The 26362-nt window shown below is 40.0% G+C and overlaps 2 protein-coding genes across 9 annotated transcripts in view; one reads left to right on the top strand and one right to left on the bottom strand.

Annotated features, from left to right (window-relative positions):
• Nucleotides 1-5813, bottom strand: part of Stard6 (StAR related lipid transfer domain containing 6) — a 20888-nt gene extending 15075 nt beyond the window's left edge. The window contains exons 1-5 of one of the 3 annotated variants that reach the window (XM_021150404.3): nt 5732-5813; nt 4938-5101; nt 3846-3926; nt 2039-2132; nt 1801-1850 (exon numbers count right to left, since the gene is read on the bottom strand). In XM_021150404.3, the coding sequence (XP_021006063.1) occupies nt 1801-1850; nt 2039-2128 (140 nt within the window). In that variant the 5' untranslated portion in view covers nt 2129-2132; nt 3846-3926; nt 4938-5101; nt 5732-5813. The other 2 variants (XM_021150403.2, XM_021150405.2) reach the window with 2 other exon arrangements.
• Nucleotides 5810-26362, top strand: CUNH18orf54 (chromosome unknown C18orf54 homolog). Of its 6 annotated transcripts, none has more exons than XM_021150402.3 (9): nt 5810-6004; nt 6303-6626; nt 8532-8806; nt 9795-10556; nt 10833-10983; nt 14313-14415; nt 20002-20133; nt 21895-21965; nt 25229-26362. In XM_021150402.3, the coding sequence occupies exons 3-9, from the start codon at nt 8569-8571 to the stop codon at nt 25299-25301; spliced, it is 1530 nt and encodes a 509-aa protein (XP_021006061.1). In that variant the 5' UTR covers nt 5810-6004; nt 6303-6626; nt 8532-8568; the 3' UTR covers nt 25302-26362. The 6 variants fall into 6 exon arrangements, 5 of the variants coding, with proteins under 5 accessions (XP_021006061.1, XP_029327758.1, XP_021006059.1 ...); XM_029471898.2 differs by having other exon boundaries at nt 5811-6004; nt 8532-8860; nt 9795-10472; XM_021150400.3 differs by having other exon boundaries at nt 5811-6004; nt 8532-8860.

Below are 26362 nucleotides of genomic sequence, written 5' to 3'. Positions count from 1 at the left end.
AGCAGTGCTTCGTTTGGGTGCCACCAGCAGCTCCTAACCGTGAGAACAAGGGTATTCGTTGCTCACCAGCCCTTTCAGATAACATCGAGGAACCCCACCCAACCCCAGACCCCACTCTGCGGTCCTTAGCTATGTCAGTTCAGTAGGCCGTGTAGCAGGACAATATTGCCACCTACTGTTTGAACCCTTTTCTATCCTTTCCTCTTTTTCTTTGTGGTTCCTTTTTTTCTGTTCTCGTTCTTCTTATTGTGACTTCTCTTAAAGTGCAGAGCTGGCATGGTTTATGATATCTGGGTACATAGTCTCCATGCTAGACACCATTTTCCCCTTGATTTCAACTATTCCCACACCTGTGTGCAGCCATCTAACAACCTGACACCTATCACCAGTCTCCTCGTGATTACTTCTTTTCTCTTTCCCTTCCCAGTGATGTTAACATATTATTATACATGGTACTACCAGGGTCCCTAGACTCTACAAATTACTCAATATTTAACAAGGGTTGTTTTTCTAGTCTGTTTTCAGAGTGGTGTAACAATTGGATAGTGACTTGTGCTTCAGGTAATAGTGATAAATAAAACTGTCATTAAATGTGAAAGAACAATTTTCTATGACAAAAGCAGGCTACAGGAAGGGCGCTGCCCAGAGCAGCCTGGATCTCTCTGGATCAAGGAATCAGGACAGCCCCCACTGACCTTCCTACAGACCAACCTGATCTAGAAAACCCTTCAGTCAGCCTCTCTTCCTAGATCCTAGTTTGTGTCAAGATAAACATTAAGTAGGTTTTATTTCTCTGGTATGCCTGGGCTTAAGTATACCTCTGTATACGCATGTCTATTTATTGTTTGAAGTGCCTCTATTAGGGTCATCTCTTGCTTAGACAAAAAAAAAAAAAAAAAAAAAAAAAAGAAAGAATTTCTTTCTTGGCATGTATTAAAATGAATAAAAGAAACTCATTCTATCCTTAAGTGTTAATTTTTTAAAAATGGCACGCAGGAGGCTAAAGCAGGAAAGGTTTAGTGAGATGATCTCCAAAAAGCAAACAACAACAACAACAACAAAACTTACAAAAACCTAGATACAAACACAGGTAAACTTCAGTAAGATGAAAAACAAACAAACAAAAACCAACCACCACGAAACCATACAACAGCCAAATGTGCAAAGTATAGGATTCCTAAGGAGCAGTTTCCAAAATCCAGTGACCTGAGGGAACAGGTGTGATGCCAGGAGCTATAAATGAACGCCTAAACACAGAACAAGAAGAAAGGACAGAAAACGCTTACAGTATGCAGGACTTTAGTTGTGTTTGAATCAGTCTGATCCTCAAAACCACACTTAAAGCTATTTATAGGAGAAAAATCTGCATTCATGAGTAAGAGAAAAAATGGACAGGGGGAATCTTCCTGGTGGGTGGAGAGAAAAGTGAAGGATTACAAACACCATAAAATGTTTCTGTGGTAAGAAATGCCAGTTTGCTTTGGCAGAACTTGTCTGTCCTAGTGGATTAGAAGGGCATTTTTGTGTGCTCTGGAGTGAAGTGGGTCTTGTGCTCTGGAGTGAAGTGCTCTACACAGGACTTGAATCTGCAGAGGGATTTACTTTCTGACCGGACTTATGCCTGGAAATTGTTGCACCACCCACGACTACTCTACTTTATGAAAGCACGTGATCTCACGCATCATTTCCTGGTTAGTATTAAACAGTTTGTTCTAGTTAATGAGGTGGTGTTAACTTCCAGATTTGGTAATGGCACTGAATCTAAAACGACGATGGCTGTAAATGGGAAGATGTACTCACAGGTTTCCGTGGAATATTCTAGAGGTCTTGCTGGAAACAGTTACCTTTTTCTCAAAGGGGAAATAAAATCCAGAAATAAATTAACTGTCAGACACAGAAAACAAAACAAACCCCCCAAAAGAACCAAAAGTAAAACTATGTTTTTTTTGGCTAAAAAAAAACCCCATATTATTTTAAAACATCTTTACAGTAAACTTTCACTGAAAAATAAACTCTTGAAAAATACTTGTTTTCTTACTGAAGATTTAATGACTTTCCAGCCAGATAGGTCTTGATTGTAAGCTAAAACTTGTTCGGCAGTTTGTTGGGCAATTGCCTTATAGTCCATCTACCTGTGAAAATTTAACAAGGATTGTAAAATATAATTTTATAAACAAAAAAAATATTCCATGTTGCATAGCTGGTTTTGAACTCATGGACTGAAGCCATCCTTCTGCCCCAGGCTATCAAGGAGTTAGTACTATAGCGGTGCCACCTTACACTTTAATCCTATCTTTTACAACCTGTCATTTAGCAATGCATAATAATTGTCTGATCACTTGCATTCACAAACCTCTGTCTTCAAATGTGCAAGCATGTAAAAACCAGATTTTGAAATCAGGGACCAGGGTGAAGTTTAATCCCTGCCACGTGTGAAGCATGATATGCAATATTTATACTTTCTTCTTGATGTAGAATTAGAATATACCTAACACCCTGTAGAGTCAACGTGTTAAATAAAGCCTTCAGTGGGTTGACTAAGGTCCCAGAGCATGGCAGGTTATAGTTTTCCAAAAGCCATATTTTTAACAAGTTTTTTATTTTTCCTTATGACGTGTCACACTCTTTCGTCATGTGTTCCTGGTATTAACCTTGCGTGACTGAGGCCATATGTGGTTTCCTCTCTAAGCATGTTCCTGTCAGCTATCTTCTTGTCCACTTAGGCACAATCATATCAGTCTCCTGGATTTTCCTCAAGTGCAACCAAGGCGTGTCCTGTCTCAAGGCTTTGTCCTTACTGTTCGTTTCCTTGGAAAATCCATGATAGATTACGCTTTGCTGAATCCTTTGCTTAAATGTCAGCCTTTCAGACAAGATTATATTCAAAGCAATTCAGTTTCAAGACATTCACTAAATCTTTCCTTGCTGCTGAGTACTGCAAATGACTGTTTTCCTTCCTCCACATTCATAGCCGGAAACTGGGTCGTGATTAGGTCACGAGGGCAGAGACCTCATGGATGAGATTGGTGACCTTATAAGAGACTGCAGGCAGCTTATGTGTCCCCTCTGTCCTGAGAACACAGCCCTAAAAGCAGTCTACATTCCAGAAAAGTACTCTGACCAGAAACCAAACATTAAGGCATGCAGGTCAGACTTATAGCCTCCACAAGTGTGAAAAAGAAACTCTTGCTCTTTATAAACCACCCAGTCTATGGCAATATGCAGCAGAACCCCAAGGACTGAGAACTGCAGCAAGTATAGAAAAATTAAAAAAAAAGCTTGTGTCTGTTATGAATAAGTTCAGACGGAGGCTGGGGTATCATGGCTCTTTAGCCCATCACCCACTTTTCAGTTATGGGAAGCTGAATAGATGGTACAAAGACCATGGTAACATCTGGATTCAAATCCGGTCTCTGACACTGCAAGTGGGTAAGCTCTGAACTTCAACTTCCTACCTTTATGGGAATTTACATGAGTGCGGGGGAGGGTGTCCATAAAACTTACAAGCGTTATTATATGCAAAAATGCTTGAAACAGTGAGTGGTTTTGTTCAAGGTGATCAATAAGGTTAGTTTCTTATAATTAACGGTTATAACCATCACTAAAATGTTCTTCAAATAACTGCCCCCTAAGCACCTTAGCCCATCTTAATGCATAAATATCATAACATTCGGAAATCCTTAGCTCTCTCCTAGCACTCTTCAGAATGGGTCATAAATTTATGTTCTCTTCCTGGGCTTCTCAGAAAGGCACAATAGCTAAGCGATACCTTTTATATTGGAAAAAAAACCCCACAGTACAATACTATAGACTCCTCCTTCCTATAAAAGTCCTGGTACCTTTACCTTTATCGAATCTAGTCCAGAGTTTTAGTGCCCATTGATGTTACTCTCCAAATCCTGGAGGAGATCTCCATCTCTGTCAACCTGTAAGGGAATAAAGTGAAAGTCGAATTATTTTGATCTATGACTTAGGTCAACATATTTTATCAATTCTTTTCCATTCCTTCCACCAACACTTTATATCTTTATTTAAACAAACAAACAAAAAAAACCAACACAAGTCTAAGGTGGAAGTAACAGGTATGTCTTACTGTTCTATTGCTCTGATAATACACCCCGACCAAGGCCACTTAGCAAAGAAACCATTTAATTTGGGGTTTATGGTTTCCGAGGATTAAGAGTCCATCACTGAAGAGCAAAGGCATGGTAGCAAGAACTGAGAGCTTACATCTTGATTTGCAAGTTGGAAGCAGACACACACACAGGAAAGGATACAAGCCTTTTCATGCCTTGAAACTCACTCCTCAGTGACACACCATAAGGTCACACCTCCTAATAATTCCCAAATAGTTCTATCAGCTGGAGACCAACTATTCAAACACCTGAGCCTATGGGGCCATTCTTCTTCTAAGCATTACTGGGTAGTTTAAAAAGCTCTTTTTTTGTTTTCTTCAGCATGAGGATTGAATTTATCATGTTAAGCAAGTGTTCTACCACTGAGCTACATCCCAAAGCCAAGAAACTTTAAAAGTATAGGTTAAAAAGATACCTAGATGGAACTTAGGCTTAAAACAAAATCTTGGGTTTTTGTTTTGTTTTGTTTTGTTTTGAAAGTCATGCCATAAACATTGTTTGGCTGGTCTCCAACATGGGCCTCACCTAGCCTAAAACACAGGGTTTTATATCACGGACTTACCTAATATTGATCTAGAAATTTCACACTTACTGGCATTTACCACTAGCTGTAAGTTTCTGCGTGGGTTGTACAAGTATTTCAGAATCATTTCACATCCCATAATAGATGTGTGTTTAATGAACCACTGAACAGTGTTTTATAGCATCTGCCAATTTTGCTAAGGGCAACGGGAAGGTAAAGTTTAGAAAGCTAGAGAGAGTACAAAGATACAGGACACAGCAAAGCTGTAGTTCTCTTACCTGATGTAACATTGGATGAACTAGAATGCATGTATTCAGATGAAAAGCAAGGGTGTCTTCAGCCATAGGGTCAGTGGAAAACAGACCATTGTTGAGATAGCATCTTTTGTGAAGATAGCACTTGGTTGCAACTTGATTCTTCCCACTTCATATCCTGTCCCAGCCTGGTAGACAGGGTCACACACAAGTTAGTGATCTTTGTGTTTGAATAATTTCCTATTTCCCGTACTGCCTGACTGGGTCCTTAATGCGCGTTGGCTCACTGCCATTTTTCCCCTGGGAATCAAGGGTCCCAAAGAGTTTGTTAAATCTCATCACAGGTCAGTCTGACTTCCTTCCCAAGTCCTGAATCTGCAGCTGTGTGTGAGATGGGTGGAAACCCAGGAGGTTCAGGGTTCTGGGGCGGGATGGAGATGGTACAGAGGTGAGCAGAGTGGCCCTGGCTGAATTGGTACTTATGTGGGATGGTGGGCGGAGGGGTGGGGGGCGGCAGGGGGATTGCTCTGAAGCCGCGCAAAGCTCCTTGGGAAAGACTGGGGCTGTGGATGTGACTCTCAAGAGAAGAGACCCGCATCTGAGGGCGCCTCCAACTCTCCTATCGCACAGTTCCCACCCCAGCCCGGGAAGCCCAGCCTGCCCATTGCGCCGGGAAGAGCAGTGGCCTGGATGAGGACAGCATGGGTCACGGATAGAGTCTAGAACCTTCCTACCGGACTCAGAGAAATAGCCAAGAAAGAAACCCCACCTCCCCCTCCCCGAGGACGGCGACCTAACGCCCCTCAACGCCCTTTGACCTCTGAACTCTTCGCGGGGCTCTCGAGACCCTCCTCCCCCATCCCTCCCGGCGCCTGGTACTACACATGCGCCCTGCGGCCCGGCGCCATGTTGGGTCGGTTTGAAAGCGAGCGCGGGCGTCTGGCCTTCCTGCGGTGGCGGAGGAAATAGCGGTCCCGAGGAGGGCGGTGTCGCGCTCGGGGATGCTTTGTCGCGTCGTCCGGTTTGGGCAGGGCTTGGGCTGTCCGCCGCCCGGAGTCTGGAAGTGCGCGCTTTAAAATAAAAGTGTCCTGGTGAGCCCTCTGCGGGGAGCGCAGCATCCTTTCCGCAGCAGGAGGGAGACGCGGGTGCTGGGGTGGAGGGACGGAGGGACAGAGGGACCGGGGGTGGGGGGATCCTTCTAAGGGAGGGCACGGTATGGAAGAAGAGTAGGGGTGTCCCGGGGTGCGGTGACCCGAGGGGCCCCAGGAAGCTTGCCGGGTGCAGGGGCTTGAGGTTCGGGGGATCGTTGTCACTCAGCATCCCCTGCGGCCCCGGGTGCGGAGGGATGAAGGTCCTCACCCAAGGCCATGTCTGTGTCCACACGCAAAGGGACGCTGCCATCCCGGAGCCAGCCCGACAGCCACACCCAGCGCACAGGGATGGTCCCAGTCTCTGCAGCCCAAGGCCTGCCATAACCGGTGTTCCAGACCCGTCGCCGCTGCCCTCCCCTTGGAAGGCTAAACCAGAGAGCAGCGGGTTCCAAGAGTTGTGCTCCACTTCCAGAGCGTCCATCTATCTCCCTGGCACTCATTTGACGCGGTCGGGTCGTCTGTGTTTTGAATCGAGGTAGTTGACATTTCTTGCCCTAACTTTTATTCTGCACCGCGATGGATTTATTTCGGGAGATTGAAACCGGCACTTCTGAAGGGAATGGTAAGATATATGATATTTACTTAAAATATGTGTATATGTGACCGAAATGTGAGGGAGGGGATCACAAACAATTAAATTTTGTTGATAGTTGTTAGCAGCAGAGCTGTTAGGTGTATGTACCGGGGTCTCTTAAACTATTTTACTTAGCTATGGACTTGAAACTTTCCCTAAGAATTGCGGGTTTTGTTTCTTGCCTTGTAAATGGAGATAACTCAGATAACTCTCTTAAGAACTAAATCCAACCAACATCTCTCCCTTTAAGCAACAAGATGTTGCTTGTTCTTAAGGTTTTGTGACATAAAATTGGCATCCTGATTTGTGACAAACATCGAGGCGAATTAAATTGAGCTAATTTAAAGATCTGTAAGAAGGATAAAGAAAGCACAAAATTGACTTTGTTCCGTTATTCTTTAGAGAAAAACCAATAGCAGAGCGTTCAGGAATGGAGAAGAGCATTGTCTTACTAACGTCCTGCTATCACTACCCAGTGCTACCTTCTCCCTCAGCCCGGGAGTGCTAGGAAGATAGGCTAGAGCGACTACAGCCCTGTCCCCTCTTAATTAGAACATTTGTTATACTTTAAAGTCAAATTTGACATTGCTAATACTACATCAAACAAAAAATTTACAAACTTACAGCCAGAATTGAACTATTGACATTGCAACATTGTAGTGTGCATCACAACCTATGTGTGAAGGTTTTTATTTTAGTACAGAGGATCCTTCAATTCTCAGTGACTACAATGTCCTTAATTAATCCATGTCTATCCCATTATTTCTTGTTTACAAAAGTAGATGTTACTACTGTGCTAAAAGCTCTCTCAATTTTACTAGAAAAACATAAAGCTGATTACATTGAATTCATTTCCAAACCAGTTAAGCTTTCTTTCTTTTTTGGGGGGGTGGGGGGTTCGAGACAGGGTTTCTCTGTATAGCTCTGGCTGTCCTGGAATTTACTCTATAGACCAGGCTGGCCTCGAACTCAGAAATTCACCGGCCTCTGCCTCCCAAGTGCTGGGATAAAAGGTGTGTGTCACCACCCTGGGCTCTCCAGTTAAACTTTCTTAAGAAGGTGAAACTTTTTAAGAATTAAAACTACAGGAGCTGGAGAAATGCTGTGGGTAAGAGCACTGGCTGATTTTCCAGAGGACTCAGGTTCAATTCCTGGCACCCACATGTTGACTCACAATTGTCTGTAACAGCAGTTCCATGGGATATGCAGCCCTTTTCTGATCTCCCTGGGCGACAGGCATACATAAAGTACACAGACATAAATGTAGGCACAATACCCATACACATAACATTTTAAAAAATTAAAATGTACTGAGGATATGAAAAATGAAGGCTACTCTTAACATTTTTTTAATAAAAGGCTTATAGCTAGCTCATTCTGAAATAATTTTAATTTTTTGTAAATATTATTTTGTTTTCTAAAGTTACTTACTTTTGGCTAAAGTTTCATATTGATGCTTATTTCTGATGCCTTATTTAATGGCTTAAAAATTGATTGCCAGCTGTCTGTAATGCTTGGCAGTAGGCTTATAAAAAATAGTACCTATTGGAAATTGTTAGGTATTATGATGTCATAAAATATATCACCATAATAAAGACTGTCTATAGTAGCTTTTAGGACTTTTAAAGAAGCACCATTTCCTTGCTATCCCATGTATATTGGCAGATAATTTTTATCTGCATATTTCCAAGCACATAGTAGGTTCTCAGACATTTTCCTAAATCATCCATGAAGTGACTAACAGTAAAGATAACAGGGAACTTCCAGTGCTTATGTAGGATTATCTATTATCAATAAGTAATTTTAATCATGAAAACCTTTGCATATTTAATAACTTTTATTGCCTATCATCACTATTCATTGGCACTGTCCCATTTTGTTTCTGTATTGTAGTATTTAATGGAAACGAGTAACTCCTTTTGAGAAAGCCATGGCGAAATTAAACACAAAGCACAGGGGTTGTTGTCGAGAGTCTTCAGTGTCTTCTCTCCTGGCAAGCGGCAGCCTGAGTGGCAGCAGCTCCCACAGCTCTCACAGCTCCCACAGCTCGTTTGTGTATAAGGACCAGCTGTACAGCTCGGCTTCCGAGGCTCTGCAGGCCTATATTGATGATTTTGACCTGAGCAGAGAACATCCTGGTGCAAACGCCGTCAAAGCAAACACTGACGGTGAGGTTGGTAATGGGCTGCAATTTCCCAGCTATGTGCATACACCCGACAATGGTACGCCTTAGTCTTTATGCTTGCTTAAACTCTTATGTCCGGTGATTTAACATATTTGAGAAATGTGCCTTAGAAAGTTGGACCTTTTTGTTATTTTTGAAAAAAAAAACCAAAACACAAACAAACCATATTGCTGAAGTCTTGATAGTTTGTAAAATGGATTGTCTACTTGTCATGATCCCAGGAGGTTTTTGCTAAGATCTTTTGTCCTTGGAGAGGACACAGGTACCTATAATTTACAGTAGAAAGTAGCTGATTCTAAACTACAGCCATTTTCTGTGGCATGATAGAGTATAGACACTGTTGTTTAACAAGCTGTTACATAATCCCAATCTTTCTGAGTTGATATTTGTTCAGTTTCAGCTGGTGAAGGAGGAATATTATTTTTTATCATCTGTATTCTGTGGGATAATAGCCATAATATACTAAAACTTTATGCTTAAGAAAGCCTTCATGAAGACAGGCTTGGAAAAATGAATTCATAAACTCTACTGAACACTGGCAGAGAAGTGTAGTGTGGAAAGAGTAGGGGTGGTTTATTCGTGAAGAGAACCAGATAACATTCTCTGAGGCTCTGCCACTGTAGGGTTGGTAGCAGACAAAGCAAATTGTCTTTCCAGCTACTTTAATAGTATTCTGTTCTCTGCCGCTTACTGTGATTGTATTAATGTAAGAGGTGTATCGTCTGGGTGGAGAAAGTTGAAGAAACAGTGAGAGAACACACAGGTTTAGCTGATTGATGCTGCATATAGAAATTAAGTACTGAAGAGATATGAAAAAAGCATGTGTTCTGTTTGTCAGTTTATATGATTAAGATTTGTATTCACAACTAATGACAAAGGGGGACCAAAACTATTTCTAAATTTCTAATCTGCATTTCCTGTTGACTATAATACATGATTAAAAATAAGCACAACTATGTTTTGTTTTTCAGCTTTTGACAATCTTGATCCCAAGCAGCACTTTAACCCCTTGTACTATAGAAGAGAGACTGTTAATGACATGGACGCCATTAGCCTGACAACTGATGATTTGTTAAGACTTCCAGCGGACGGATGCTTTTCCTTCACTTGTGTTCCACCTGATCACCGACCAAACAAGAAATACAGTGGAAGACAGGATTCATCGGACATTAAGAATAGTCCAAGTTTTTATGGAGACGCTACTTCCAAGAGCAAGAATAACATAGTTCCTTGCTATGTATATACAAATATAAATGGAAAGAAATGTGGTAGGCCCAGGACCCCAAAACCTATTAATAGAGAAAATAAATGTGTTTCGGAATCATCTTTATCTTTTCCCAAAGAATCATCCTTCCCGGAGGACAGTGCAGAGCGCAGGCTCGAGAAGAACTATCCAAGATGGCTGACTAGCCAGAAGGCTGACCTCAGTGTCTCAGGGGTAACTAGTATACCTGACTTTAAGTATCCAATTTGGCTCCATAATCAAGACTTGCTACCTGAGGCAAATACTCCAAGGGGTTATAAATTACTTAACGAAGATGAATATCACCCTATACATAGTTACCAAACACAAAGAACAAATCAGCTGTTAAATAAAATAGATTGTTTTGAATATTCTTTTAAACCTTCAAACTTAACAGACTCCTTCAGTGAGTATAAAGGATTAGGTAATGAATTTAAATGTCAGTGTGACAATCCACTTCTCCCAGGACAATCCCAAAAGCCATTCTGTGGTAATATTTTGTTTTTAGTTTTTTATTTTAAAACAAAAGATATGTTAAAATGTAATATACTCTGTAGAAGTTTTATGATGTAATTACACTTTTAGAATGCATATGATCTTTAGTACTTTTAAGCTGTTAAAGTCTTTATCTCTGTTTTCCTTGCTTACATTACCCCACTATCCTGATTTGCTGATAGAGACGTGTACATTGCCAGTGTTTTACTTCCTGTTGACTGAGGTCTTTTGAGATTTCTATTTTCGTCTTAAAGAGTGTTTTTGAAATTAGGTGACAAAATTGAGTTGCTTATCCTGAAGGCTAAGAAGAGTCTCAAACAATCTACTGAAGACTTACCAAAGCCCGTGGGAAAGGAGGACAGCCCTTGCTCCTTAGATAAACTGGAAGCAGAACGAACGTGGGAAAATGTCCCTGTTGCTTTGTAAGTAAGTGACATTGTTAAGTGAGCCAAATGATAAAGCATGATGTCAACATCAGACGCGCTTTCCACCACATAACTTAATAGTTAATGTCGTGGTGTGATGTAGCTTCCATACTGCTTACGAGGCAGTTTCCATTTGTTACTCCAAGATGATAGAGTGTTTCATGTGCTTTTATAAAATACCTGCTGCATGTTTCATGTGCTTTTAAAAAATACCTGCTGCATGTTCATTTTGCTTTGGTGTTAAATTATCTAGAACTTGCATAAACATTTCTTTGGCAAATGGAATAGTGCTATTGAATTCCTTACTTTTTAACTGTTGCCTTCCCAACACCTGCTATTCATGTCTTGTTCACGTTTTGATTTTCTCTTTTTCCTGCTTTCCTGAAGTGGCAGTACATTTTGAGATATGGTCTGTTGTAGTTCCTAGGGTTCTTCTCATTTGTATACTCAATCTCCCTATGGTACTGTTTCTTGGAATAATTAAAAAAGCACCTGCACACCTAAGATGAGTTTGGTACTGACTGGAGCTTATGTAGAAAGAGTTGTTTTCATTAGTAACACCACATTTGCACTTAGCAGAAATGCAATTTTGGTGAGCGGCACCTGTGTCTCAGGCTCTAATAGTTGATTATATTTTATAATTCCCGTATCCTGTTTTCTTTCTTGAGACAGTGTCATGCTCTGTAGCCTAGGCTGGCCCTCTGCTCTCAGTCCTCCTCTGTCAGCCTGCTGAGTACGTGGCCTCCTTCTGCTTGTTTCTCAGTCGGATACTTTGGGTGCCAACACTGACTGTTGTCCTCATGTCTTCCCTTCTTGCTTTGATAGCTCTGTAAGTCCTCTACATTTTAAAGATAGAGAACTAATAGTTACATAGAGTTGTTGAGAGGACTCAATTTGAAAATGAAGTACTGAGGCTAGTTTCTGATTGGGGCAAACTGTCTATGAAGTCAGTGTAGTGTTCCTGTAGTGTTGATGATTGCTCATAAAACTTGATTTTCTAGTTTTCGTTTTATTTTTCATGCTACTTCAATATGCTTTTTAAAAAGATTTATAATTGGCTCACTTATTTAACATCCTTTTTAAATTTTTTTATTTCCTAATCAGTTAGTCTTTGTGTGAATAAAAGAATAGCTGCAGTGTTTACAGTCATGATCAAATGAGGAGAAAAGTTGGAGCGGAGCTGGGGAGGCGTGGACTTTCCAAAGCATTTACTGTATATGTTTGCAATTAGACGATAAGACTTGCAGTTTATAGAGTAATAGCAGTGATTGGACCCCGTAGCTCGCACCTAGCACTTCAGTCTTGGAGCATCAGTTTACAAGTATTGTGCTTGTAGAAAAAGAAAAGATGGATTGCCAAGAAGAGTAAATGGATCTTAGCTGATGCTGGCAAGGCGGTCCAGGATCAGGCAGAATAAAAAAGGAAGCCATAAAGTTAGTGTTGGAAAGGGAGAATGTGAATCCTGGGCAGCCATCTCCATGGCTTAAGGGGCTGGCACACAGACTAGAGGTTGGATCTCCAGCCCCTAAGGAAAGCCGAGGTGGTGGTGTACACTGTAATCCCAGTGCTTTCGAAGGTTTGTTTGTTTGTTTGTTTGTTTATAGCAAACTAGTCTTGCTTAATAGGAAAGCCAAAGGTTCAGTGAAAGACTTTCAGAAATTAAGATGGGTAACAATAGAGGAAGACATGTGACATTCATTGACTGTGGACCAGACGTGTATGTACACGTACACACCACACACATACCTATACACACATGCCACACACAGACACACATGACCCCCATACACACAAACATACACGTGCCACACACACCTCACACATGCCCCCACATATACATACTTACCACACACACACATATATATATACCACAGACACACACACTAAAATGTAGCATTTAATTAAAGTCAACAAAAGATTCTTTAAACAAATTTTTGTTGCGAAAATGTTAAAAATAAAAATAGGATAGGGTAATGAGCATGTCTGTTCTGCATCTATCTTCAATATGGATATATAAAAGCATATTGTTGAGTTGTGAGTAAAAAGACTACCCAGACTAAGCAAGTTATAAGTAAAATATGTCAACTAAGAAGTGCTTCTTGAAATAATTACCATGCAATGTTTAAGTGTTTTATAAAGTTTACTAGGTATTGTGTTTTTAAGTTATAAATATGTTATAATGATATATAAAGTACTAGGGTAATTTCATTTATTTTTGTGATAAATACAGTTTAATTCAGAAAATTCTTATTTTTGACATTAGTATTCCTTACTACTCAGAACATCAAGGAAGAAGTGATTATTGAATGACTACTAAATATGTAAGGTGCATAGAGAATTATTTTACAATTATCTCTGAAATAAAGATAATAAATGCAGATTCTCTGAATTAGGCAGGTAAATTACTGAAGGTCATATAGAGTTGGGACTGGGATTAGAATTTTCAGTTTGGAGTTTAGATTTTAAAAATTAAATCTTTCCTTAGTTTCCCCCCACTAATAATAGTTCCGAGGTGGGTTTGTCCTGTTGTCTCATGGAAGAACATAAAACTACCACTTAGGTAAAGTCTCTCCGGAGTTTTAAGCTTTCTATATCTTTAGGTAAATAATTTGTTTGGTATGTATGCATGGCACGGAGGAATTAACCTAGAGTCCCCTGCATGCTTGGCTGGGACTCTACCACTGGGCTACACTCCCAGCTCTCACTGTATTTACTTGGGAAAAGGTACTGTGTCAAACAGATGAATTTTCGAAGTTATTCCATAGTTGGGGGATCCAGTCAAGGAAAAATCGTTTACTTTATATAATTATCGTCTTTAGAGCTGAAGTTATTCCATAGTTGGACTATTTATTTGATGAATAGAAGTTTCCTTTATATAAGGATCGTCTTTAAAATCGGAAAGGACAAGCAGAGGGTACAGAAGGACGGATTCTGGTATCAGCTTAGGGACAAGGTAGAGGACTTAATACACGGCTTTAATATGAGTTGTATCCGTGACATTTATTTTTTGGTCACTAGTAAAATATTTTGAAGTGCACGCATTCACGTGTGTGTTGTGTGTGTATGGGTTGTGTGTGTGTGTGTGTGTGTGTGCCTTTGCAGTGTTGAGGAAACCAGAAGAGATGGTTGTGTCTCCTGGAGCTGGAGTTGCCAGTGGTTCTGAGCCACAAGATGTGGATGCTGGAGAAGGATGGAGTCCTGTGCAATAGCACAAGTACTCTTGCCTAAGCTAGCTCTACAGCCTCACTTGTCTTTAACAGAAAGCATTTGAATTATATAATGCCTACTTTTAAAATTACTGCTTGTATCCTTGAAATCCTGTGCAGCAAACCTCCTGTCCCTGTTAAAGCTGATGACAGTCCTCAACGAAGTTCCAGGACACAATGTGGGAATGAGTTTCTTGAGGACTTTTTAAAGGATGGGAATCAGGTGAGTAAAGTGAACGTTGATATTAAAAAGAGTCTGCAGTTAAGTTATGCAGAGTGATTTCTCGTAGTTAACATTCTAAATCAACACAAAGTTCACACGTTCAGTTTTCCACACGACACACATGTGAGTGCGTGCACTTCAAAATATTTTACTAGTGACCAAAAATAAATGTCATGGATACAACTCAATCCACCAAACTTCAGCCATTTTCAGGATATTTAGTATTTTAAAGTACAAGAATTTAGTACTTTGAGGACTTTAGTATTGTAAAGTATAAGAAACTGAGCTGATTTATACATGTACTTAAATTGTCATTATTTTTTTTTTCTGGAAAACATAAAGGAGACCATTGAGGGGGAAATGATCTTTCTTTGTAGGCCAGTTGGTCATTGAGGCTTGTGTTTCTCAGTAGTAATACACATCATAGTTTAAATTATCACCTTATTTTACAAAGTGAGTTTATATGTCTTACAAGTACGAATTATATACATGCATTGAAGAAATGATACATGATTTCAGCTAAAAGTACGAATATGCCTGACATGTTCAAGGATTATCAGAGTGAGTCAGATTAGCTCTGTCAGAAGAAGCAAACAGTAGAATGGTAGGGAGGTGGTGACATGGCCAGGAAATCTGGGAAGCAGAAGATGCCGTGTGAGGAGCACGTTAGGGTCCTAGAGAAGGAGCAGTGACCTCATTTGGGAGTCTGCTGCAGTCTCCAGAATAGTGGAGCAGTGGATTTGGTAGGGTAGGCACATGGGAGGTACTCAGCCGTTGCCAGATGTGAGCTGTGTCTTGAAGGAGTCCGAGATGTTTTAGCCAAGCAGCGAGGGGATGGCATCAGTAAAGGAACATTGGTGGAGGAACACATTTTAGAAGAAATGTGAAGGTCTGGCATAGGTCCGAGGTAGCATGCCCTGACCATACTCTGCCTCTCTACGCCGTTTTCTCTTTCTTTTGCCGTAGAGATGCTCATGTACTCACATTTATCTTGGACTTGCATCTAGTTCTGTCTCTCTACATGTGTGACCTTTCCTTTTAAACTTGAGTCTCATGAGTCTAACTCTCCGTCCTGGTGAAATATTTCAATTTCAAGGAAACCTCCATCCCTCAGCATTAACAGTGAGAAAAGAGGACACCCAATTGTAACATCAACAATACTAAGTCATCAGAGATAGAGAAATAGAGCCCATTAGTATGTCACCAGTAACCACAGTATGTGGAAGTGCTAACAGGTCAGAAATTACTCACAGATAGGTTTAGAGGTCACAAAAGAGTAAGGGGGCGGGGTGTCACAGTGAGGTAACATAAAGGCAGAAAAAGAAGAGGTATGCTGGGGGAGAGTGGAGAGAAGGAAAGAGAAAAGACCCAGAAACTAACAAATATTAAAATGGAAGAAAAATGCAAATAGTTCCCAAATAATGAAAAAATTCATAAGTAAAATTAGATAAAACAACAACAAAAATATTAAAGGATTTTTAAAAATAAGACAAAGTCAGAACAGTACTAAATATAAAGAAAGGGGAAACATGAGGCAAAACAAAAGAGAAAAGAAAAATTGTCTCATACTGAAAAAAATACATGAACCTAGATAAGTATTTTGAGAGTAAAAAATCAAGACATAAAACCAGAGCTAAAGAATAGTTAAAAAAAAAAAAGAGAGAGAAGCATGCAGCAAAAAGGGAAAAGAGCGAAGTTCAGACTGGACGTTAGCATTGCTTTCTGGGCTGTCAGATATTGGAGACCTCTGTACATGGGGTAGAGGTCAGTTGGTTTGTGGACTCTTGGCATTTTTCCTGTGATTGGTGCTGATGTTGACCTTGTGTTGGACAAGGGTTGGATGCCTACTAGAGTTGTCTGCATTGTCTTATCTTCCCTGTGTTGTGTGCACCAGGACCCTCTGCTGCCCTCTGCTGCCTATGCTTAGTTGCTCACTCTCTAGCCACTCTCAGTTCTTCTTTCTCAAAGTGGTCAATATTCTAGCTGGGAGGCATCTATCACATTTTTGGAGTACAGAGAGAAGGCAGAGAGTAGTTATTTGTGTAGGCTGCTGTCTTCCTAAATTCTCAAGCACTGATCATTCTACTGGAGAGCTAGGACTGTGGGTATTGAAGAGTGTGCTGGAGCTTCAAAGTTCTTGACCTGTACAGCAGTAAGTCTCATCACTTCAGAGTTTTATTTAATTGCTCACCTCAGACTCTGAACTATCAGACGCCAAGGTTTTTCTCGGTTGATGAAGCTACTAAGGGAGGTCTCCTTCTTCCTCCCTATACCATTTATTGCCTGGGATAAATCAACTTATGTCTGATATATATAAAATTATCAGCATATTGGACCTCTTATTCTCCATAAAATTCTGGCATCTGTTTCAGCAGCAGGTTGAATTTAGGGTCCCTTACTTGTGATGGTTTTCTGTTCTCGGGCTCCCAGGGTATCTTAATTTAAGCAAATAGGTACTCTGGTAGCTTGAATGAGAATGGTCCCGTATTTTCATGTTTGAATGCTTGGTCCTCAGTTGATGGAACTGTTTGGGAAGGATTAGGAGGTGTGGCCTTGTTAGAGGAGGTGTGCTATCTTCACTCCTGGGGGTTGGGTTTTGAGATTTCAAAAGACGTAGTGTGTTTCTTCCCTGCCTCCTACCTGTAGATTATGACAAGTGTTCTCAGCTGATCCTGCTACTGTTACAGGCTCTCACTCTCTGAAACTGTAAGCCCCCAAAAATGCCCTGGTCATGGAATTTTATCACAGCCATAGGAGAGTAACTAAGACTAGTACAGTCCTCTGTCAGGAACCTGTACAGGAGGGGTGCTCTTTATTGTTCACATAGCTTGAAGGAGAAGTCACAAGTCAACAAACTTTCAACCATTTTTGAAGTTTGAGAGAGCTAATCTTGTCTTGAGGGTATGACTGCTTCTGTTTACACCAGGAGTGATGAAGGGCATGTTGGCCTACTCCTGCCCGAGGGCTGTCTGGTTTGGCTTACTGCTTTCAGCTCTGAGCTACCCTTTGATTCTCTGCACTGCTCAGTTCCCACAGGCCAGTCTCTGCTCTTCTCTTTGAAATAGGGTCTATTTCTAGCCCTGACACTTCTCCATAACCAGCTTACATGGAAGCAGACTTTAGGCTGTTAGATGTTTAAATAGTTTTTTTGTATGTATGAAACATTACTGAGTCACGAACAGAATGATTTCCCCAAACATTCACTATTAAATTTCAGTGATAAGTCTCAGAAGATTGAATGATATGTACAGATTTTAAGCCTACCTGGACCCTTACACTGCTGCCTTTTTCTCTGAGCTTTTATTTTATTGTAGTAAAGAATACAAGCCATAAATTTGCATGCTGATTTGTTTTAAGCGTATGTTTCAGTGGCATTATAGTAACGTGATATTATTTTATAGATCACCAACAACTGTCTCCAGAGCTTTTTTATCTCAAGCTAAACCATAGTACCATTTAAGCACTCCTCATTCTTCTCCCCCACCTTCTAAGAAAAGAAGTATCTTGGGTTTTGTGCCTATGAAGTAGCCACTTTAGGAACTTCACAAGAAATGGCATGAGCCTGTGGTGCTCCGAAGGTGGAAGTAGGATTGTAAGTTGCAGGCCAGCATGAGGTATAAATTCCCAAATAGACAAATAAATTAAAAGCTCTGTAGACTCTGCAAACACTCTCATCACCCTGTTCTATAGTTAATATTGTTATCTTTTTCAATACATGGAAAGTTAGTATGATGGTTGTTAGGTCTTAAAGTGGAAGGATCTGAGGAGGTAAAAAGACGACATCTCTGTGTGAAAACATATGACTTAAAACATAGTTTTAAATCTAATGTCTATCAGGAAAGGAAGTAGTTTGGAGTTTAGCTTATTTAACATGATTTCCAGTTTCATCCATTTTCTTGGCAAATGTAATGATTTTACTTTTCTTTACGTCTGCCTAAAACTTGGTTGTGTTTATATACCGTATCTTTTTTAAATATCCAACTTTTGCTGGACATCAAGTTGGTTCTGTTTCCTGGCCATTAAGTATAGTGCAGCAGTACACATGACCGCTCAGGTATCTCTGTGGTGTGTTGGCGCAGTTCTTTGGGTATATTACCGAGAGTCATACAGCCGGGTTAAATGGCACTTCTTTTTTTCAGTTTGTGAGGGCTAATCATTTCATTTCCACGGTGACTGCACAATTTGACATTTTTTCACAAGCCCGTGACTAAGGCTTTCTCTTTCCCTTGTACCAACCGTGAAAGCATACTTGAAATGTAATTGAGATCTGCTTGAAATCTAGTTCTCACTCACTTGATAAATAACTTTCTTTAGATATTGGAAAAGAACATCAAAAGCTGTGGATTTAGAGGCATTATGTAAATGTGTAATATTCATTTTAAAGAATCAAGAACTAGGAGGAATATGCTAAACTCTTTATTAAGTAATTTTACCTCAAGACAGAGTGTGGAGAAATGATGAGTTAGTAGTTTGGTTTTTAAAAATTTTTCTCCAGTGGAGCGATACTGGGTGTATCAACAGCACTGCAAGTGAGGCCCATGCCTAGGGTAGTTAATGAGCATGTGTGTGCATGCACACACCCACATGTCCCCCCCTTTTTATTTGAGAATTTTATACATATATGCAATGATATATGTTAGTATATGCCCCCATTTTCACCCTCTTCTCCCATATGCTCCCAACATGTCCCTCTCTCAGCTTCAGGTCTTGTTTTCTTTATTTTGTTTGTTTTTGTAGCACACTAAGTCCGGTTAGTGCTGCCTATTTGTGATGAATGTGGTGTCATCCACTGGAGCAGAGAAACCTGCCAGTGGCCACATCCCTTTCCCAGCAACTATCAACTTCTAGTCACTCCTCAGGAATGGACGGGGCCTCCAGACCATTTATCCCATCTGTGCTGGCCTGTTGGCTGGTTTATCTTCTGTAGGTCTTGTCCAGGTAACCAGACCTGTTGTGAGCTCCAGAGGACACCACAGCACTTCTCCCTCTCGTCCACCGCTTTCTTCTGTTTCCTCTTCATTGATGCTCCCGTACCTTTGATGTTCCTAGTATAGGAGTCTGGATTATGGCTGAGTCTATCTTGTTTTCCATCACTTTATCCGGTTATGCATCTCTCCCTTGACTACTGTCAATGTCCACTCCTAAAAGAAGCTTTCTGAGAGCAGCTCAGGTCTGTGGTTATAACTAGAAATGTTTAGGAAACAGTTGGACAGCTTGGCCTCTTAGCAGAGTAACAGTAGTAAAGCCGTGTCCTAGACCTGTGGCCTCCTCTAGCTGTAGGCTGTTGGCCAGACGTCATGAAAGTCCCTTCTAGGGAGCATGCCTCAAATTCAATCAGAGAGCACTATTTCATAACAGTCATGTGACTTCTACACCAGTAGGTGCATCTCTTCTGGTGAGTTAGTATTACAGCCTGCAGGGTCTGATGCTAGGTAAGACCACAGATGTAGAAGATTTGATTTTTAAAACAAATTTCAGTACATTGTTGTCTTGACTTTTGCATTAATTTATTTTGAGGATATTGTGCAATGTACCATTTTCCTTTTATATTTGAATGGTTAATTTTCTCGTTTCATTTACCTTTAGAGCTCTACTCTATCTGGAGGCAAACATCATGGTCCTGTTGAAGCTTTGAAACAAATGTTATTTAACCTTCAGACAGTACAAGAAAGTTTTAATAAGAATAAAAATACAGAGCCTGAAGAAGAGATTAAGCAAGTAAGCGCAAACTTGGGATTGAGACGTATGCGTTTATCTACAGTTGTGCTAGTCATGCTAGTGGCGGGATACGTGACAGAAGCATGGTTTATCTTGGTTGTGGTTTCACAGGTTTCAGCCATAGTCTTTGGCTCCTCTGATTCTGGGCCCATGGTGAGGCAGACCATGAAGGCAGCAGGAGCAGTGGTGTTTGGGAGTAGAATTAGGAGAGGCTGTGCATCTCAGGAGCCAACTGAGACTAACAGAGTAAGGGAGGGGCTGGAGACCAGTGTGACCTTCAGGCCTGTGATCAACTTCCTCCACTCCCTTTCTACAGTCTTGCAAAGAGTTCCACCATTGGAGGATCAACACTCGAGCTGTAGGATCATTCTACATTCAAAGTTTCATCAGACTTCACCAGATTCTGTTTTAGAATTACCTGTAGTTGTCTGTAAATGAGCATACTAACACAGTACATGCCAGAGAATTGTATTCTAATTATATACTTTTTAGGAATTATTCCACTCACACCTAGTATTATTAGAATTACACTCCTAAAGTGTTACTTTCTCTGCTCCCAAGCTATCTTTTCTTTTTATTTCATGCTTATGCCCATCATCGTAGAGCTGCTGCTGCTACAGTTACAGTATAGACAGGCACCAATGCCATCTTTACACATCCTACAGATTCATCTCTCTGGCTTCTTACAAACACAGAATCTGTGAAACCTAGAAGATGTTCTTAATGTTAGACTTCTCCACCTGTGTATCTCAGAATAGCAGATTTAGTTTTGTTTTTATGTGTTTATTGGCATTTGTGAGGATAATGCATTTTTATAAAAATTGTGTATTTCTAGAAATTTTGAAAAATGTGTTTCTGCTTTCATGTAGCAGATGAATTTTCAAAATACAGAACCATAGAATTTAAATTCTCTTATATGTACTTGTGAATTCTAATTGCCACTGGTCACAAGTGATAAAAGGATATTTTTGGTGTAATATGATATATTAAAGAGTTATAGATTATTGAATGGCTAAATCAAGCCAATTGGTATATATCCACCTTATATCATTTTTTTTTTGGTTAGAATATGTAAAATCTGTTACAAATAGCTATCTTGGACTTACCCGCTTCTGCGTGTGATGTCATATGTTTACTAATATTTCATTTGTCGTCACTCAGCCAGCCTCTAAGTTTACTCTGTGATCCAGTGAGTTTAGCTCCGCGGTTAAGAAGGCATTCTCTTTCAGACGGCCCACACGAGCGTCCCAGCACCCATGGATGGAGGCTGGCTCCCAACTGTCTGTAACTTCAGCTCTGGGGCTTTAAGAGTGGTACTTTTCAGATTCCATATGTAAATGAGATCTTTCATTGTTTGATTTTCTGTGCCTGGCTTATTTTCCCAATCAGTTTTACTGCCATTCAGTAGAGCATTACAATAATCAATATGAGTGAATCAGCCTGGGTATCACACAGTCTGTGTCATTTCTCCTCTGACACTCCAGTCATAGCTTTAAGATACAGTGTAATCAGTCCTTCAGTCCTTCTCTTAAACATCAGTGACACTTAACCTTGTCTGTTAAGATGTAATTTCAAGCAGTGTGATTCTGGAATGGCCATGTGCTTAGACACATATCTTAGGAGCATTGAACAGAAAGTCAAAGTAGTTGTAATTTTCAAATGAAAGAACAATGGAAGTATTAATTGCTCTTCATAAAAAATCGTTTGGTGCAATGAATTGAGTATTTCAAATGTTTTTGTTTCTTTTGGGTTTAATCATAGGTGTCAGAGGATGATTTGTCTAAATTACAGATGAAGGAAAATATGATGCCTATTACTAGGTCTCTTCACAAGTAAGTATTGTTTACTAATGTGGACACAAATCCATTTTAGTCATTCCTTTGACAGAAATTAGGGTGAAATTTAGTAGTTCCCAGAGTAAATGTTTGGAAGGCACACTTACGGTTTTTGTAGCACATGTTATATGTGGTGTGTGTGTGTGTGTGTTTATAGCACATGTTATATGTGGTGTGTGTGTTTATGTAGTGTGTGTGTAGCACATGTTATATGTGGTGTGTGTGTGTTTATGTATTGTTTGTGTGTGTTTTTTGCATGTAGAGGCCAGAGGTCAACATTGTCTTCCTTAGTCATGGAATGCACTGCTTTTTAAGAAGATTGCTTGCTCTTAAACCTGTGTAATTTCCTAGTTAACCAGCTCTAAGGGCTAAAGAGATGCACTTGGACATACAAAACGTAATGGATCTGAGTGGGTCCAATTCTTTATTTCAGAATAAAGCAGACATTTGAGATATTTAGTCCTGATGTGGATATCCTATAACAATAATATGTCATGAAATGAGTTCATCTAGTCGTAAATGCATCATTATTTAACGTATCTGAGGCTGCCACGAGGGTTCGGTAGGTAAGAGCACTTACTGCCAAGCCCAGTGATCTGATTTCAGTTCTCGGAACCTCTGTAGTGGAAGGGCAAAACCAGTTCTTACAAGTTGTTCTCTAACTTCTACACAAATGCAGTGTGTGTGTGGACTTTCATAGAAAGATACACGTTTATCTTCCTTAGTTGTCCTAAAGAAAAATGTAGTGAAGACTACAAGTTGTTTCTGTTGTCAGGTAGTAAGGCTCTTTATGTTTGCATTTGGTTATAAAGATATGAGGTGAGATGATCTCTGAGCCCTGGGAGGAGTGGGTGTGATATAGAAGCCTCATTTAGGTTTTTTAGAAAAATAAAAGACTTCCCCAGTCTTTTATTTCCTTCATGTTGGCCAGATGCGCACCTCTATGCTAATCACCATCTACTACTGAAGGAATCTGGTGATGGAGCTTGTGAGATGGGTCATGAGGAGTCACTGTAATGCCATGCACATTTAGAAGAACAATAGTAGTAGGTTCTCCCCGAGGGCCTATGGCCACCTAGCCAGGAGGTCTTGGACATAATGGGCAAAATAGGAGTTATGTCTTATGCAGCTGACCTTAAATCCAAGCAGAAAGTGCCTGGTTACTCCCAAAACATTCATGCCACTGTCATACGAGAGGCACATCTTATCAGACCGCTAGCTATTGTAGCTCGTAGGGTTCACAACTAGGTAGAATTAATAACTACTTTTCTCCTTCAGTAACATACACAGTATCTTTCAGTACTGTGAAAACGAGGCAGTAGAGGTGCAGCTTTCGTCTTGGCACCAGCTTGACTTCTCTGTGTTCTAGATTTAAGTGTGCGGTGTTTTCAGCAGGAGGGTTTTACCATCAAATATTGGAGGGTGGTCAAGAACAGTGGTCATAGCCTATAATATTTGGGGGAGGTTGTGGGACTGTACTGGCAAACGTTTTGGGAAGCGATAACTTGTATCTGACAGTGGGCTTTCTACTTGATAGCCTATGGTGTCTAGGAAAGGCATTGTCCCACTGTAATAGGGTAATTCCACTTAAACTTGTAATGTGTGCATGCATATACTTTCCAGTTCCACAGTTCCAGATTTCCACACAGGTGTTCAGGATCTTTACTGTTACTCCTCATACTCCTTCTCTTGCTTGAATTTCTTCTTTTGGGAATTTTTAATTACCTGCTTCAATTAACCTGTTTAATTGCCTGCTTCAACTAAAGTTATTTTTGGACTAAGTTTTATTTTATATATATGAATGTTTTGCCTGCTTGTGTATATGTGTAGCACATGTGTGCCTGGTCCCTTGTAGAGGTCGGGAGAGGGCACTGGGTTCCCTGAGTTATGAGTGGGTGTGAGCCACCGTTTGTACACAATTGTGCTCTTTAACCACTGAGCCTTCTCCCCAGTGCTGCTCCTGCCCCAATGTTAATTTGGTGCTGGGTTTTTTTCTCCTCCCTCCCTCCCTCCCTCCCTCCCTCCCTCTCTCCCTCCCTTCCTCCCTCCCTCCCTCCCTCCCTCCCTCCCTTCCTCCTTCCCTCCCTCCCTCCCTCCCTCCCTCCCTCCCTCCCTCCCTCCCTCCCTCCCTCCGTCTTTCCCTCCCTCTTTGTTTTATTTTTCTGTTTTTGTTGTTGTTGGTTTTGGTTTTTAGGTTTTCTAGAGACCTTCATATATTCTGGACACTAAATCTGTGTCTGCTATATAGATGGTATGGATTTTTTTCCTCTTGGTAGGCTGTCTCTTTACTTTCGTCTTAATGTCTGTGCTACTGGGTTTTCCTGTTCAGAAAGTTTCTTCCGGTGCTTGTAAGTTTAAGCACATTTCCTAATTCCCCTCTTGTCAGACTCCGGCTATTGCATCTAATATTGGGCCTGAGGTCCTTGCTGCATTTGCAGCTGTTCTGTGAAGAGAAAGAGAAATAAGGATGGAGTTCCGTTCTTTTACATGTAGTTAATAGAGTTTGAAGCTGATGGTGTGGGCTTTATGTAATGTGCACTGTGAAAGTGTGTGCATAGTCATCCTTACTGGAGCAGTTGCTTGTTTTTCTTCTCAACAAAAATGAGTTTTACTGGGCTGCAGAGATGGCTCAGAGGTTCAGAGCCCTGACTGCTCTTCCAGAGGTCCTGAGTTCAATTCCCAGCAACTACATGGTGGTGGCTCACAACCATCTGTAATGGGATCTGATGCCCTCTTCTGGTGTGTCTGGAGATAGCTTCAGTGTACTCACATACACTAAAATAAATAAAATACATCTTTGAAGAAAGATGAATTTTACTGAGAATTTTTTTACTGACTTCAAGCTATATCTTTAAAATTTAAACTATCTTCACCGTTAACATTAAATGAATTACATGCCTTGTTTCTAGATGATACATATAGTATGACAAAAATTAATTTTGCACAGCTATTAGGGAAAGTATATGAAAAATATTTTATTAAATATGATGCCTGTGATACTATTGTTTATTAGGCTCTGGCAGATTATCTAAAAACTGAATATTAAAGCAAATGTTTATATAACATTAAGTTATTTTAGTTATTACTTGTTCAGATGTTAGTTTATAAAAAAGGAGTTCTCAAAGTTTTGTTTTTCTGTAACTTAATTTCTGACAGTAACTTTGAAGTTTAAACAATAAGTTCATCATTTCTTGCTTCACATATTGGCTATTCACTTCTCAATATTCATTTATAATGTATTTTCTATTTTTTTAATAAAGGGCCTTACAACATTTATCCCGCCTGAGAGACCTGGTCGATGACACCAGTGGGAGACAGTCACCAAGGAAGTGAAGAGGAAAATAAGCCTTCACCGCAATAAACAGTCACCACCCAATGAGTTACGTACTCTTTGCTGTTACTGACACTGAGAAAGTGAACATTAGCCACGCGTTATCCTGTCACCAGTTCAAGTGGATTTACAGCTAAGAATCGGAACTTGGAAATATTCATAGGCCCGATTTTATATGAAAACAAAAGTGGAAGACACTAAGATATATCCTGAAGTAGTACGTGGATCCTCAGACCAGAAAACTTTTTAATATTCATAAGTGGATAATTTCCTTTCTTGCTATTTATCTGGACTCAGTTTTTATCGACAGTCTTATCATTTGCCATTTAATTCTTGGTTGTAAAATCTTTTAGCTTCTTCCCAAATCATCTAAATGTTATCTTTGAATGTGTGTGTACTGAGTATTTTCAAGCACCTACAGGAGTACCACCTACAAGTACTCAACAATGAGTACCTACATTGTTGTGTCCTAGGGGTCATTTTGCTACTTCTAAAGTTTTATACATTGGATATTTAAGATGTTCTGTTTGTAAATGACATTTAAATAGTTTGTGACTCAGTGTTAATGGAATGTTCTTTTATTATGACACCATAGAATCTTTTTTTACTTAATTCAATTAATTGATTCTTTGTAAGATAATCTTGATAATACTTAACAGTTGACAAATTATTTGAGACTATATTTGTGAATTTAATATTTGATATGTAGTTCCCCAGATTTTAGATTTGGGTTAACCTCAATCTATTAAAAGCTATGACATTATGAAAAATCTGAAACTGAACAAAATATGAGTGTAGAAAATCCCAAAACAATTATAATTTAAAGCTATTTACTATAGTGTTCCAAATTTATCTCTAGATAGAACTGAGCAGAGTTGTGTTTTGCAGTTTCTACTAAGCAAATATTAATATTTATAATAAGTAGAAAACATCTTCATCAAGAACCAGAATTATGTAATAAAGCATGGAGAATGCATTTACAAGCCTGATGAAATTAGTGTATGGTCAAAGACTACAAATTAACATTTTACCCAAAGTTGTTCTTATAGAACATGATTTTAAT

Source organism: Mus caroli, unplaced genomic scaffold, assembly GCF_978045245.1.
Source record: "Mus caroli unplaced genomic scaffold, Mus_caroli_1 scaffold_19, whole genome shotgun sequence".
In the NCBI taxonomy this organism is placed as follows: domain Eukaryota; kingdom Metazoa; phylum Chordata; class Mammalia; order Rodentia; family Muridae; genus Mus; species Mus caroli.
This window is presented reverse-complemented; position numbering and strand designations above follow the sequence as displayed.

Coding starts and splice junctions, on each gene's coding strand:
- CUNH18orf54 (XM_021150400.3), top strand. CDS start 8,569: ATGGCGAAATTAAACACAAAGCACAGGGGTTGTTGTCGAGAGTCTTCA. Junction 10,557..10,832: donor ATCCCAAAAGCCATTCTGTG/GTAATATTTTGT, acceptor TTTTGAAATTAG/GTGACAAAATTGAGTTGCTT. Junction 20,134..21,894: donor CTGAAGAAGAGATTAAGCAA/GTAAGCGCAAAC, acceptor GTTTAATCATAG/GTGTCAGAGGATGATTTGTC.